Below are 12,439 nucleotides of genomic sequence, written 5' to 3'. Positions count from 1 at the left end.
GTGAATCTGCCAATGATTACTTTATTTTTACATTACAGATTGACTGGGAAATGTTCATAAAATTAGTTATTAATTCCCATTATTCACCTTTGTCGAGTGGTCACTAGTGGCACGGAAATGCAAGTCAAAGCTCAATCAATCTTACATGATCCTCATGACCTCATTGAGGAAAATCCCATTGGTCAATCTCAGGTAGCGCTCCCGGGTGCTTTGGGAAGTGGAGTTTACTTCCATGTACTGGCTGTAGAGCGAGATGCCGTCCTCCCTCTCCACCATCTTCTCAAACAGCTGAACCTGGAGGGATTATGTTGTGTGTACCGAGAAAGCAATCATGAGTTAGTACCAGGAGCTGGAAGTAAACAATAAGAAGGACGAAGACAGGAGCCCAAATTAGGTAGAGAAAAGAGATAGAGACGAGGGAGGGAGATGGAGAGGTGAAAACATTTTCACAGTGTAGAAAGCCACTTGAGTGTGTGCACCTGTCTGGACAGGTGGGATCTGTGCTCTCACACTGGGAAGCACCTCATAGTGACAGGCAGCCAAGCAGGACCGCAGCCAACTCCTCACTCTATGCTAGGATGAGTTGTGCCAAAGCAAACTACAATATAACGAGGTTTATTCCCACCTGCACCTTCTCAAAACTGCTCTGTCTGTAAACAGACTAACAAGCAGGAGTTGGTTCAGCTGATAAGGTGAGGCAGGGCATCTCGAGACCCTGTGCGTCATGCTAAGTAAGGTGCCAGAATGGAAACAGTGGGTGTCCTTCAGCGTGTGTGAAGCACAGTGTAGAGCTCTCATGTCAGTGAATATGCCATGCTGAAGTGCCCTTGAACAAACACTATACCTGCTCTGGCTGCGGGCATCCTGCTGAACCTGACCTCTGACCCCCGCTTTGGATGAGGGCAACCATAAACAGAATATCCCTTCAAGGCTTAGGAGGACAGTGAACGCATTATATCGTAAATACTGTTCATTGACCAGAAGGGGAAATAAATCCCCTCGGGTTGATTGGTTTCCCATGTGGAAAACCCAGCTGGAAATTCAGTCTGTTGCAAACGCAACAAATCCTCAACAGCTTTTTAGTCATACTATATTATCTTGAATACACAGTAGTAGATAACATTGTATTATCTTCAAATGAGAAACAGCCCAGGGACACGGAAGTTTCAAGGCAAGGAGAAGAAGAAGAAAAAAACCCTGGTCATTAAGAGGCAAGGGAAGCTGCCAAAAGGAGAAGTAGGGTGTTTGTTTTGCTGTACACAATAGTACGAAAGCAGTATCTAGGCTATTTTTTATTCATTGCTATCCTACTTTTACATTTAATTGGGTGAATAGAACTGGAAAGCAGACTGCTCTAAAAGATACCTATGTAGGCCTATTTGTGACTGGTAATAATGTAGGGTTTACAGCCTGTCACTGTCACTGTTTACAGTGGAACAACAAGTCCCTGTAAAGCGGATTTGTACCTAGTAGGCCCATCTCCCCAGCCCGCCTGTTTAACTCTCCTCTCTCTTTGCCTCTTTAGAAAAGTGATGACCTTTCCTTTAAGAGAAAGTGATAAATGATAAATGACGTACCCATTGCGCCAACGCGCTTCCCATGAATTCCTCTATTATCTCCATTATGCTGGAGTCCATGGTTGTGTCACGAGAGCTGTGAAACACTTTTGTAGAAGACGGCAAATTAAAAAATATTATCAAGGCTGTGTATGTAATGAATCAAAGCGGGAGAATCCATCAAGCGTCAAGTGAAGTAGTTTGACATTTTCTGCGGCCCGCTCGCCTCCTCCCCCCCACCTCTCTGGCTCTTCCTCTCTGACTGTCAGTTAGTTTCATTGCAAAACCACACCGGAATTTTCTAAACGCACATGATTTTTTTTTAACGCTGACATCTTCAGACGCCCTCCATTCATTGGCCAGCCCACACAGGAAGCTTAACATACGCTACATGACTCAATATGGGCCTCATTGTCTGTTTACAATATCAAAACGGGCCTATTTTTATTTTATTTTATTAATGCCATGTATATGCTACAGGGCCTATACAAATGGCTGCTCTGAAATGTATGTATTTGTTTTACGACAAAAATATAAAAACATGTTGCTGCATGCCTTACTAGGCCTATTTATTTTCTTTTTTAACGGAACAGATTGCTTCCAGTCTTCAACAAAAAGTTATTAAATAACTAATAGGTTTTCCTGTGCAAATGACAAATCTTTTGACTGTTGCTGCCACCAGGTTATCAGAGCTGTAGTGTTGCTCGTTAAAAGATGTTCAAGCACTGTGCAATAGTGACCTCTGGTGGTTTCAAATCAAAGTTCCTATTTTTATATATAAAGAATAACATTATTACCATAACAATGGGAAGTGTAACCAAGCAGCCCTACTTTTATTTTGGTGCGACACTTCCTGTTCAGGGAACACTATTTTAAGAAATGATCTATATATCAGTTGCACAATGTTTGTTGTTTTGTAGGGACAGTTTCTAGTTTTAATATGGGTTTGTAGCTAACTTTCTACCTCACATTGCTGTAATATTAATTCTATAATTATTATAGGTAATGTTTTTTTAGGAAGTGACTAAGCTTGAAACCAATTTGTGATATAGTTTTAAAAAACAAGAACAAGCACACAGATGACACTCACTGTAGTGTTGCTGGGATATATATATTCTTAGCAAATAAAAAAAGCATTAAAAAACTGTTTTGCTTTACAAAATGTACTTCCAGCAAGTTGTATCAGTGCATGTGCTGCTTCTGTCTCTGTGTGAGTGAGTGTGTTGTCAGTGTGAGATGATGCCACTGCTGCTACTGCTGCAGCAGTTCCAGGATTAATTCCACCAGGATTATCAGATTGTTTCAGAGCTACCAGAATGGACGAGGTGACAGTTTCGTATAGGACACCACACATACACACACACACACACACACACACACACACACACACACACACACACACACACACACACACACACACACACACACTTAATCCAACTCTCCTTGCTCAACTCAGATAAAACCATACTCAGGGAATTCGCACCTCTATTATGTCACATGCACAAAAGGAAGCAGACACTACAAAGCAGTTAAAAACATCTACCTTTAATATATAATTCATGTGCGCTGCCATTTTAACAGGTTCCTAAAACATTTCATTGCAGTTTTCTACAGCTCTACAGCTTGGAGAATAAATAATACAGTTCGCATGGTAATGAACTCATTGTGTGTGTGTGTGTGTGTGTGTGTGTGTGTGTGTGTGTGTGTGTGTGTGTGTGTGTGTGTGTGTGTGTGTGTGTGTGTGTGTGTGTGTGTGTGTGTGTGTGTGTGTGTGAACCCTACACACATTTAAACCAGGGGCGTGCACAGGGGGTGCATGGGAGGCAATAACACCTGCAATCTTATAAATATGCATATTTGGTTTGACACTTCCACACCCGTTGTTGGCCCCTAATGTCACATCTGAGGGTGTGTTTCAGTGTGTGTGTGTGTGTGTGTGTGTGTGTGTGTGTGTGTGTGTGTGTGTGTGTGTGTGTGTGTGTGTGTGTGTGTGTGTGTGTGTGTGTGTGTGTGTGTGTGTGTGTGTGTGTGTGTGTGTGTCCAAAACTAATATTCACCCCAATATTTGAGGGCTGTTGCCCTTTTTTTAATTTTTCACCCCTGCCCTTGTGCACGCCACTGATTTAAAACGGAATGTTCTCTCTTCTACGAAAAATCAAACTATTACTACACATGAACATCACACAAAAAGTGACACATTCTCGGGGTCCTGCACAGAGGAGATGTTTGCTTTGGTGTCTGTGCAGGGCCTGATAATATTCCCCTATTTGTTGCCATGGTTTGGCGGCGGCTGCTGCATTGGTTGAGCTTAAATCAGGACTAACATCAACAGTTGTTCTACCCGCCACCAGCCAACTCACATGACCGAGAAACCTCAGATACACACACAGCCTCTCCCAGCCTCCCTTCCTGCATCCCTTCCTCCTCCTCAGCTCATATTTAAATCATTTTTAGCTGTCAGGAGAAGGGCGAGCAGCCTTCTCCGCTGTTTATTCGGCGGCCTTCTCGACGTCTGCAGCCTCAGGGGTCTCTTCGGTGGCGTCGGCGGTGGGGTTAACCTGCCCGGACTTCAGAACAACAAGAGCATATGCCTTGAGCTCCTCAAAGGTTTCCTTCACACCCTTCTCCAGAATATAACCCTCACTGTCGCCCTGCGGGTCCTCCAGAGCCATGGCCCCTTCCACGGCCGTCTGCAGGAAGCGCAGACTCAAAAGCACAGACATCTGGAACAGAGAAGAAGCAATAAAGAATATGCTATAAAACTGCATCTCAGAATCTGTGTCACCAAGTGTCACCAAGTGATATGGCCAAATATAACTTTATTGGCACACAAAACTAGTCCTTTTTACAGTCATATGAAAAAGTTTGGGAACCCCTCTCAGCCGGCAACATTGCACTGAATTGTTGAACCATGTACAGATACACAATCTGCAGCCAGATGTTCTTGCAGGTCTTTGGAGGTGATCTTTGGGTTGTGTGCAACCATTCTCACAATCCGCCGCATATGCCGCTCTTGTACTTTTCTTGGTCTGCTAGACCTGGGTTTAACTGCAACTGTGCCTGTGTCCTTCCATTCCCTGACAACGTTCCTTACAGTAGAAATTGACAATTGAAACCTTTGGGAAAGCTTCTTGTAGCCTTCCCCTAAACCATGACAATGAATAATCTTTGTTTTTAAGATCTTTTGGGAGCAGTTTTGATGATCCCATTCTGTCTCACTTCAGCAGAGAGTCAAAGAGAAGTGCAACTTGCATTTAGGCACCTAAAATACCTTTTATCATGATTAAACAGACATTTCTATGAGGTTCAAGGCTTAACAACATAATCCAACCAATTTTGTGTTTAAAGTCCTCAGTTTTACATGCTGTTACAGGCATTAAAATCAACAAAACCACAAGGGTACCCATATTTTTGCACAGCCAGTTTTTCACATTTTATTTTATTTCATACAACCAAATACTGCTTTTCAAAAAATCTTTGTTTGGAAAACATCCCAGTACTTAGCTGTTCCTGGTAAATTAAAGACATACCACTTTTATATCTTTTTTGTGAAAGCAGAGTCAATTATAATGCCGGCTGAGAGGGGTTCCCAAACTTTTTCATATGACTGTATATCATAGATTTATTAACACTGAATTTTTTCTTGTGGTCACTTTTGGCCAGTGGCAACATTATATTCAAAAAATGAATGTTTTTCTTATTATTAAATCAAAGCTATAAAGGATTCACATATAATTAATTACTCTTCTTTACCCCACCCCCAATAATTTTCATACAGTCACTTGGACAAATGTCCAGACTTTGAGATCCAAAAAATAATCTCAGGCTACGTGATTCAAAGCAGCTTTGGATTTCGCTTGAAAATCAGATGTTATCTGCAGCTCTGCTCAAGGCCTTATTAACCCTATGTATCTGCAGTAGGCCTATCTATTTATCGCCACAACGGTGGACCAGAAAAAAAGCTGCTGCGTTTAAGTATAGATTGTTCGAACGGCTGCAGGCATTGCTTAATGACGCACTGTTAAACACGTGTACGAACGGCCTGTTCCAGCTCGAGGCCTTGTTTGTAATTTGAAGAGAATTTGCCATCAATACTGTCATTCGACAAACGATTTAAAGTGCATGATGTTTGACAGGAATCAATGGGTGACAGCAGGTTTCCTTTCTGGTGGTTGGAATGGCAGTCTGTGCACCAGTAGACAACAATGAATTAAAGTTCTCAGGGTTTTGTCTGTAAGTTTGGGAGAAATTAAGCATCACAGACATTTTTTTAAATATTCAATTGAACACAATATCACATCACTGGCCATTCTGTGCCTTGAATAATTTCCTCTTTCTTTACAACAGTTAAAGTATTGCTGAAGTGTTGTCGCCTATGCTATGATGCATTTCTTACCTGTATTAAGATGATTGACAGCACCCCAGGGCCAGTTGAATTCATCAAGCCCATGTAGTAGTCGACCAGAGCCTGCCTGCAGCCGCGGTTGTACAGGTTGAGTTCCTCTGCTTGGTAGTCGTAGCTGTGGTGGGCTCTGTTATCTGTCAGTTGGTACCGCAGGCAGGGGCGAGGGGAGGCCGGGTTGCAACAACTGAAAGGAACTCCATCCAACAGGTAACGGCCGTCCACATTACTACGGATACGACTGGGGGGGTGGGGGAAGGAAAGAAATTATTGAAATAGATATATTTTTTTAAGAGAAATACAATGCAAGGAAAAAACGCTAAAATGATTGGAAAACTACCATACATAGCAAGAAATACTATTCTCAAATTCTGGATTTCAAAGACGCGCCTGGACTCGTCGATTGGTATAAAGAGGTATTGAGAGTAGATCTACTCCATCTGGAAAAATGCACGTACACCCTTCATAAAAATGTAGAGGGATTTATTGACATATGGCAGCCTGTCTTGTGTTGTGGAACCCTCTGGTTTGAGCTTTGCCCTGTCATATTGGAGATTAATGCAATGTTAAGGTGAAGTAAGTGATATTTGTTTGTTAATATAAGTGCCAAATCAGTGTACGTATATTCATACACCAATCACTTAAACAGTATGCGAAGTTCATAATACAGGTCCGCCAGTCACCAAGCACCATATCGCTTACTTCTCCTTTAATGTACATGTCCATATGGTGTCGATGTGTTTTTTGTTTGTTTTTCGTTGCTTTTTATTCTCATTATTTTGTTTGTCTTGTATCTTGATTTTGTATAACATGTCCCCTGCTGTTTTTGTTAGGGTTTTGTTAAAGCAAGTGAAAATATATTAAGAACCTTATGTGATTATTGCCAGAACCTTCAATAAAAAAACAAAGAAAAAAAAGAGAAATGGTGGAAGAGTAGAAAGACATAAAAAGAAATGAGGGAAAGAGAAGGTGCATTCAAAAGCAAGGTGAAGCACAGCAAAAGTGAGATTCAGACAGTTAAAGGTCTGACTTTTAGCTGAACAAATACTTGACCTGAGTGAGAAATGAGCAGCGTGTGTCATCAGGTGTCATCATGGTATGACCTTTTTGTTTACTCACTCCTTTTCACTTACTTCATCTTTGACCGACCCTTCTCTGCTTGTTTTATGACTAACCTTTTCCATCCATTTTCTATCATTTACCTCAAAAGTAAAGGCCATATCTATTTTTAATACACTCTTCCTCCACCTTCACTACATTCTTTATCTCCCTATATGACATATGGTCGACCTTTTCGGATTTGAAGTCTGCTTATATGTCATTCCTGAAGGCTTCCGAGTTCCTTCTCTTCTTTTCCCTGTATACCCCTTCATCACTCCAGTCCAATTTTCGGCATTGTTCATAATTTAACTTCCATTTCACTTCTCTTTTTTTCACATCTGTGTATATTGTGATTCACTCACTCCTTGACGTCCTTGGAGGTCATGTCCAGGTATCTGCTGCTCACCCACTGGATTTCAAACCAATCCTTGAAGTTGTTGTTTCCACAACAGCGAAACTCCATCTGCAGACGATCGATGGTCTCTTTCTGAAAACAGCGGCCAGGCACGTCTGTGTCCTTGTAGTAGCGAATGCCGTTCCTCAGGCCCACCTGACAGCAGAGACAGACAAGTGAACGAGACGGGAAAGGGCCTTTTATATTGCTCCGCATCACATGTCACAAATGACATTGAAACTTATTTTCTATTAATTATTAATTATGTCTATTTTGTCAGTTGAATTCTTCTGCATTTTAAATGAAATCATTGACAAAATCTCTTTTTTAAACAAGGTGAAAGCTCTAAATCTTCACTATAGGCTACCGCTTCTTGGGATTTTTCTGAGCTCTTGCGCCAGTTTCAAGGGGTGACACCAGTTTGTTAACGCCGCCCTACCGAGAAATACAGAGTTTTGTGCACCTGATAGGCTCAATCAACTTTCTGTCAACTCGTTTGGGCGATGGCTTGAATGTAACTGACATTCATTTAAATGAAAAAGTCACGCACTATAGCTTTTACAGCAAAGCCTTACCGACTCTATACCTTGACCATTTTCCCCCTCCCAATCATGAGTCAGCATATTGACCACCTACCTTCAGGGATTCTTCCAACTGTCCCTGCAGGGCGTAGCTGAGAACCACAACAGCGATGAGCAGAAAACAGATGAGCGCGGCTGCAGCAAACCAAGCCAGCAGGAGAACTTTCCAACGCGGGAAGCGGCCTGCGTCCAGGGAGTCCTGACACACACGACTGGCCACCCAGTTGGTGCCGATGGAGGCCAGGCCCACTATGATCAGGATGTTGGGCACCACGTGGATCTCTGTGTTGTCCATCACCTCAAGAATGGAAGAGAACAGTCACATTAGTAATAGCAGCCGCAAGGGAAGCCTAGAGTGTATTGCTACAGCCAACTGCAGGCCTCTTTGACATTTCCTGTACCCACTTAAGCAGTTAATAACCCCACATTCAATTAGCTTTATCTAATCTAAAAATGACCTAAGCAGCCAAGTGATTCAATTAGCTGCTGATATACTGGATGCAAAAGCTACCCAGGCAATATGATGACAAATGAGTTGCCCTGGTTTTAGCAAAGGGTAATTATGGACTGAGTTTATTATTGCCTGAATTTTAAAAAGTCTGTCAGCCATAAAAGCACCTTTGCCCCATTGTTGTTTTTAAGTTACCATAAAAAAAAACTCTGAGCATTATCACCCAGCACGCTGTGGTTTAATAATAATCGTGGCCTCTAGATGCTCATTTGGAATAGCAGTATTTCATAACGTGTGGAATAATTAGTTTGATCAATGATGTGTAAAAATTTAAGTGCAACACATACTGCCTGAATAACATGTTGTTCTAACAAGTGCATTAAAAAAAGGTTTCAGTTCTTACAAATGATACTGAAAGATCCTCAAGTTTCCTGACACTATAATGTTGGCCACAAGTGTTTCTATATTTCATCTCATCCAGGCCATCTGCACCCCAATGCAATGACTCTTTGCTACACAACTAGAGAGGTTATGGAATCTGTTTCTCTCATAGGAGATCAATAAATATCTGGAGGCATGTGTTCATGGCCCGCAGGTTTCCTGTGAGGACCAATGGATCCAACCTATCAAAATCAATCAGTGATCAATGTAGGCCAATGAGCAGTTGGTTTACAGTAAACAAAGGTTGTGACCTTCACCTGTTGCTCACGTCCCCTAAGTTCAATACACACACTGAACCCAGATAACTGACGATTTAATAGATTTTAGCACACTACATCCACATGACTTAACATGCATGATGTACCTGAGCATCACTGTGTGTTTTTTTACATTAGTATTATGTGGTTGCCTGTTTGTATTTGCATATTAAACTGTAGGGCTGAGTTTTAATAAAAGTCAGTCCACAACTCTGTAAACATCCTCGACCAAAGGCAAACACTGAAATATATGAAGGCAGTTGGGCATGTTTGGACTTGTCCCTCTGGTGTAGTTGTTGACTTTGCACTTATTTGTGGTTGTGTGTGTGTGTGTGCGTGCGTGCGGGCGGGCGGGTGTGAGTGTGTGAGTGTGTGTGGTTGTGTATATATTTCCCTATCTCCCTACCTCGGCCCTACGGAGCAGCTCTGTCTTAAGGAAAACCCCAAGAAAAAAGACGACTGTCCCACACATCACCGCCAGCCAGGACATCAGCCACAGGCCCTGGGCCAGGTGCACCCGCCTCTGCTGGGTGAACTTCATCTTCAACAGCACCATGGCTCACTACCGTGCACCAAGCAGGAGAGAAGAGGAAGGAGTTCAGTTAAATCTGGTCGAAAGTTTCTCAATCCAGAGGAGGCCAGCTGCATGTAAAGAGACAAAGCCGATCCAGTCCTCACACTTGTCCAGGCCTCACACTTGTTGTTTGGTTAGTTTTTAACAGGTTGAGCTCATCTAAGTTGTTCCAGGTAGAGGGGATAAGCAGGTAGATCCCTTCAATGGTAAAGGGCACTGTCGACCTCAGAAGATAATCCAAAGGCTTTCACTTGGATGCTGATATTGTCCCAAAATGATCAAGTATAATCCAAATCACTCCAGCAAAACAATAGAGAAAATCCTATATTGAAGTTTGGAAGAAAATACGTATTTCTTTTAACAGATTTTCTCCTCAAGTTTATTATTCCCACCGTCGTAGTCCCCCCTTTCAAGGTGAAACCCACGATTTCTTCCCCTCCACGTGATGTTGTCCTTTGATGGTTTCCCTTTGGGTCTGTGTCAGCAGCAGCGCCCCCCTAAACCGCTGAACCCATAGTTAGAGGACACTGGCCAAAGTGGAGAGTTTGGAATTGTAATCCACCCGACAGAGTCCCTGGGATCCTATTAAAGCCCAGGGGCCAATTGGAAAGCAGGCCAGTGTCTGATCAGCAAACTTGTTCTGATAGACTATGGGAGGGACTATTGGACTGTTATGACAGGTGGACTTACCTGACACCATCAGCACAGGCTGGGCACTATGGATGCCTGTGAGACACAACAGATATCACAGAGCAAGCTAAACTTGCTGAAAGTGAGCAGAACTGTAGTTTGTACGGTAAAGAAGCAATGACAAGGTAAGATGTGAGAGGGATGAACAGAAAAAGGTCATAGAGGAACTTCATACACTGGAAAATGTTACGTGATAAAAGAAGTATGAAATTACCAATACCACAGTGTCAAAATATGCACGGTAAAAAAAGTCCTGCAATGAAAATCAAAATGTTTTCTGCAGCAAAAATTCCCCCTTGGTTTGATTGTAAATACTAATGCATTAAACAAAGCAGCCTTTAACTGGTGGAGCTATAGTTTTAGCTACTTTATTTACAGTTTAGTGCAGTTGTTTACAACCTAGGGGGACGGGCCCCTCCAGAGCTTAACCAAATAAATCGGAAGGATTGTGATAGTAATGGGACAGGCAAAAGGAAAAACAAAATCTAGGCCTTCATCGATTTATTTTTAACTTTCGTTGTTAGTTTTGTGTGATAATTTTGTCTCTTAATGCCTTGAACATATATTGAATGACAGTCTGAGAAGTTTAAACATCATTATTGCTTTGTTCAAGGCCACCATGTTCATGTACAGAAATTAGGTTAATGTCCCTAAAATGATATTTCATGGATTTTATGGATGGGGGTTAGCTGGAGGCTAGTTCATGTAAGGTGAAAGTGGGACAGTGGAGAGGAGAGTAATGGTAATATTGGATTATAAATACAGTGCAATAGGGAGGGAGGTTGGTAGGTCTGGATCAATAGGATTAAAGTGCTATTATAAGTATTTATGGCAGCTTGAGTCAGAGCTACAACTACGTTGAAGCCAGTCTTGCGTTAGCAGCTGCTACAAAAGCTAACCTCATGTTCATGTTCCTCGACCACATCCGCATAAATCACAATTCCACTTATTTCTTTACACAGTGCATAATTTGAGAGATTTGCTTTAATTGAAGCTCTGAGTAAACTTATTTAGCCCTCTAGTGGTAGAGAAGGCAATCTTGGTTCATCCAACATTCAGGTAAGATACCTTAACAATTCCAAATAAATTGATATTCAGGGTCCTCAGCGAATAACTCCAGGGTATTTTGTAATGTAATGATTCATTCCACCAAAACAACAAACACAGCTGTCATGTGAATATCACATACATAGCATCAAGTGTGAAAAGCATAAAAAACTACCATCAAAATAATGTTTATTTTTTGGTTTAATGATTTATCATCAAATGTATAACAAATATTTTAAATTTAAAAAAAAAAATTAATTTATTTTTAACCAAAATAGGTTGCAACTCAATGTTATAACAGTATTGTCAAATTCTGAATGTAACCCAATCACTGTATCAGCATAGGACACAATGCACTTTGTGCAAATTTTTTATCCAATGGGCTTCAATTGGGCTAAACTAACACAACCCAGCTTTCCCCAGACAAACTGTAAACACCTAGCTGTTTTCAGTAGAACCAGGAGAAAGAAAACAGGACATTACAATAATAACATAATAACACACGTCTGTCATCTGAGATGCTGGCTCATTCAAGAAGATTATTTTTATTGGTAGATCAGCTGTTATCACACAATTACATATTGAATTGATGTAGACTAGCAGTATTTCTACTAGCATTATGCAGAGGGTGAAGGATACTGATGAGAGAGGGGAGCTATACAGATTAAACATTAATATGTTGCTGCTGAACTCCATCCAATTTATATTGCCACAATAATTATTTCTAACTGTACATTTTTGTTGTTCCTAATACATCCTTTTAAAACACAAATTCCATAATACTTCAGACATACACAGAGCTAAGACATATTTACATAAATCTCTGCATGTACAGTCAAACATTTTACATTGTCTGCCATCTTGAAACAACAGTACGTCACATAAATCAGTAAGTACATTTTAAACTTTAAGAGCAGTTTCCCTTGATCTGTTGATGAAAATCAG

General features: G+C 41.3%; 2 protein-coding genes across 2 annotated transcripts in view; both read right to left on the bottom strand.

Annotated features, from left to right (window-relative positions):
- ccdc88b (coiled-coil domain containing 88B) overlaps nt 1–258 on the bottom strand; it is a 43,759-nt gene extending 43,501 nt beyond the window's left edge. The window contains exon 1 of the mRNA XM_080034966.1: nt 146–258. Within this exon, the coding sequence (XP_079891092.1) occupies nt 146–234 (89 nt within the window). The 5' untranslated portion in view covers nt 235–258. The remainder of the gene's footprint in view (nt 1–145) is intronic.
- Nucleotides 259–4,045: 3,787 nt separating this feature from the next.
- Nucleotides 4,046–9,739, bottom strand: rom1b (retinal outer segment membrane protein 1b; the record flags this gene model as incomplete). Its single annotated transcript, XM_080036053.1, has 5 exons — nt 4,046–4,279; nt 5,953–6,199; nt 7,422–7,609; nt 8,090–8,332; nt 9,590–9,739. The coding sequence occupies 5 exons, from the start codon at nt 9,737–9,739 to the stop codon at nt 4,046–4,048; spliced, it is 1,062 nt and encodes a 353-aa protein (XP_079892179.1).
- Between the last annotated feature and the right edge of the window lie 2,700 nt (nt 9,740–12,439).

The sequence above is a fragment of the Ammodytes marinus genome (genome assembly GCF_949987685.1).
Source record: "Ammodytes marinus genome assembly, chromosome: 10".
In the NCBI taxonomy this organism is placed as follows: domain Eukaryota; kingdom Metazoa; phylum Chordata; class Actinopteri; order Uranoscopiformes; family Ammodytidae; genus Ammodytes; species Ammodytes marinus.
This window is presented reverse-complemented; position numbering and strand designations above follow the sequence as displayed.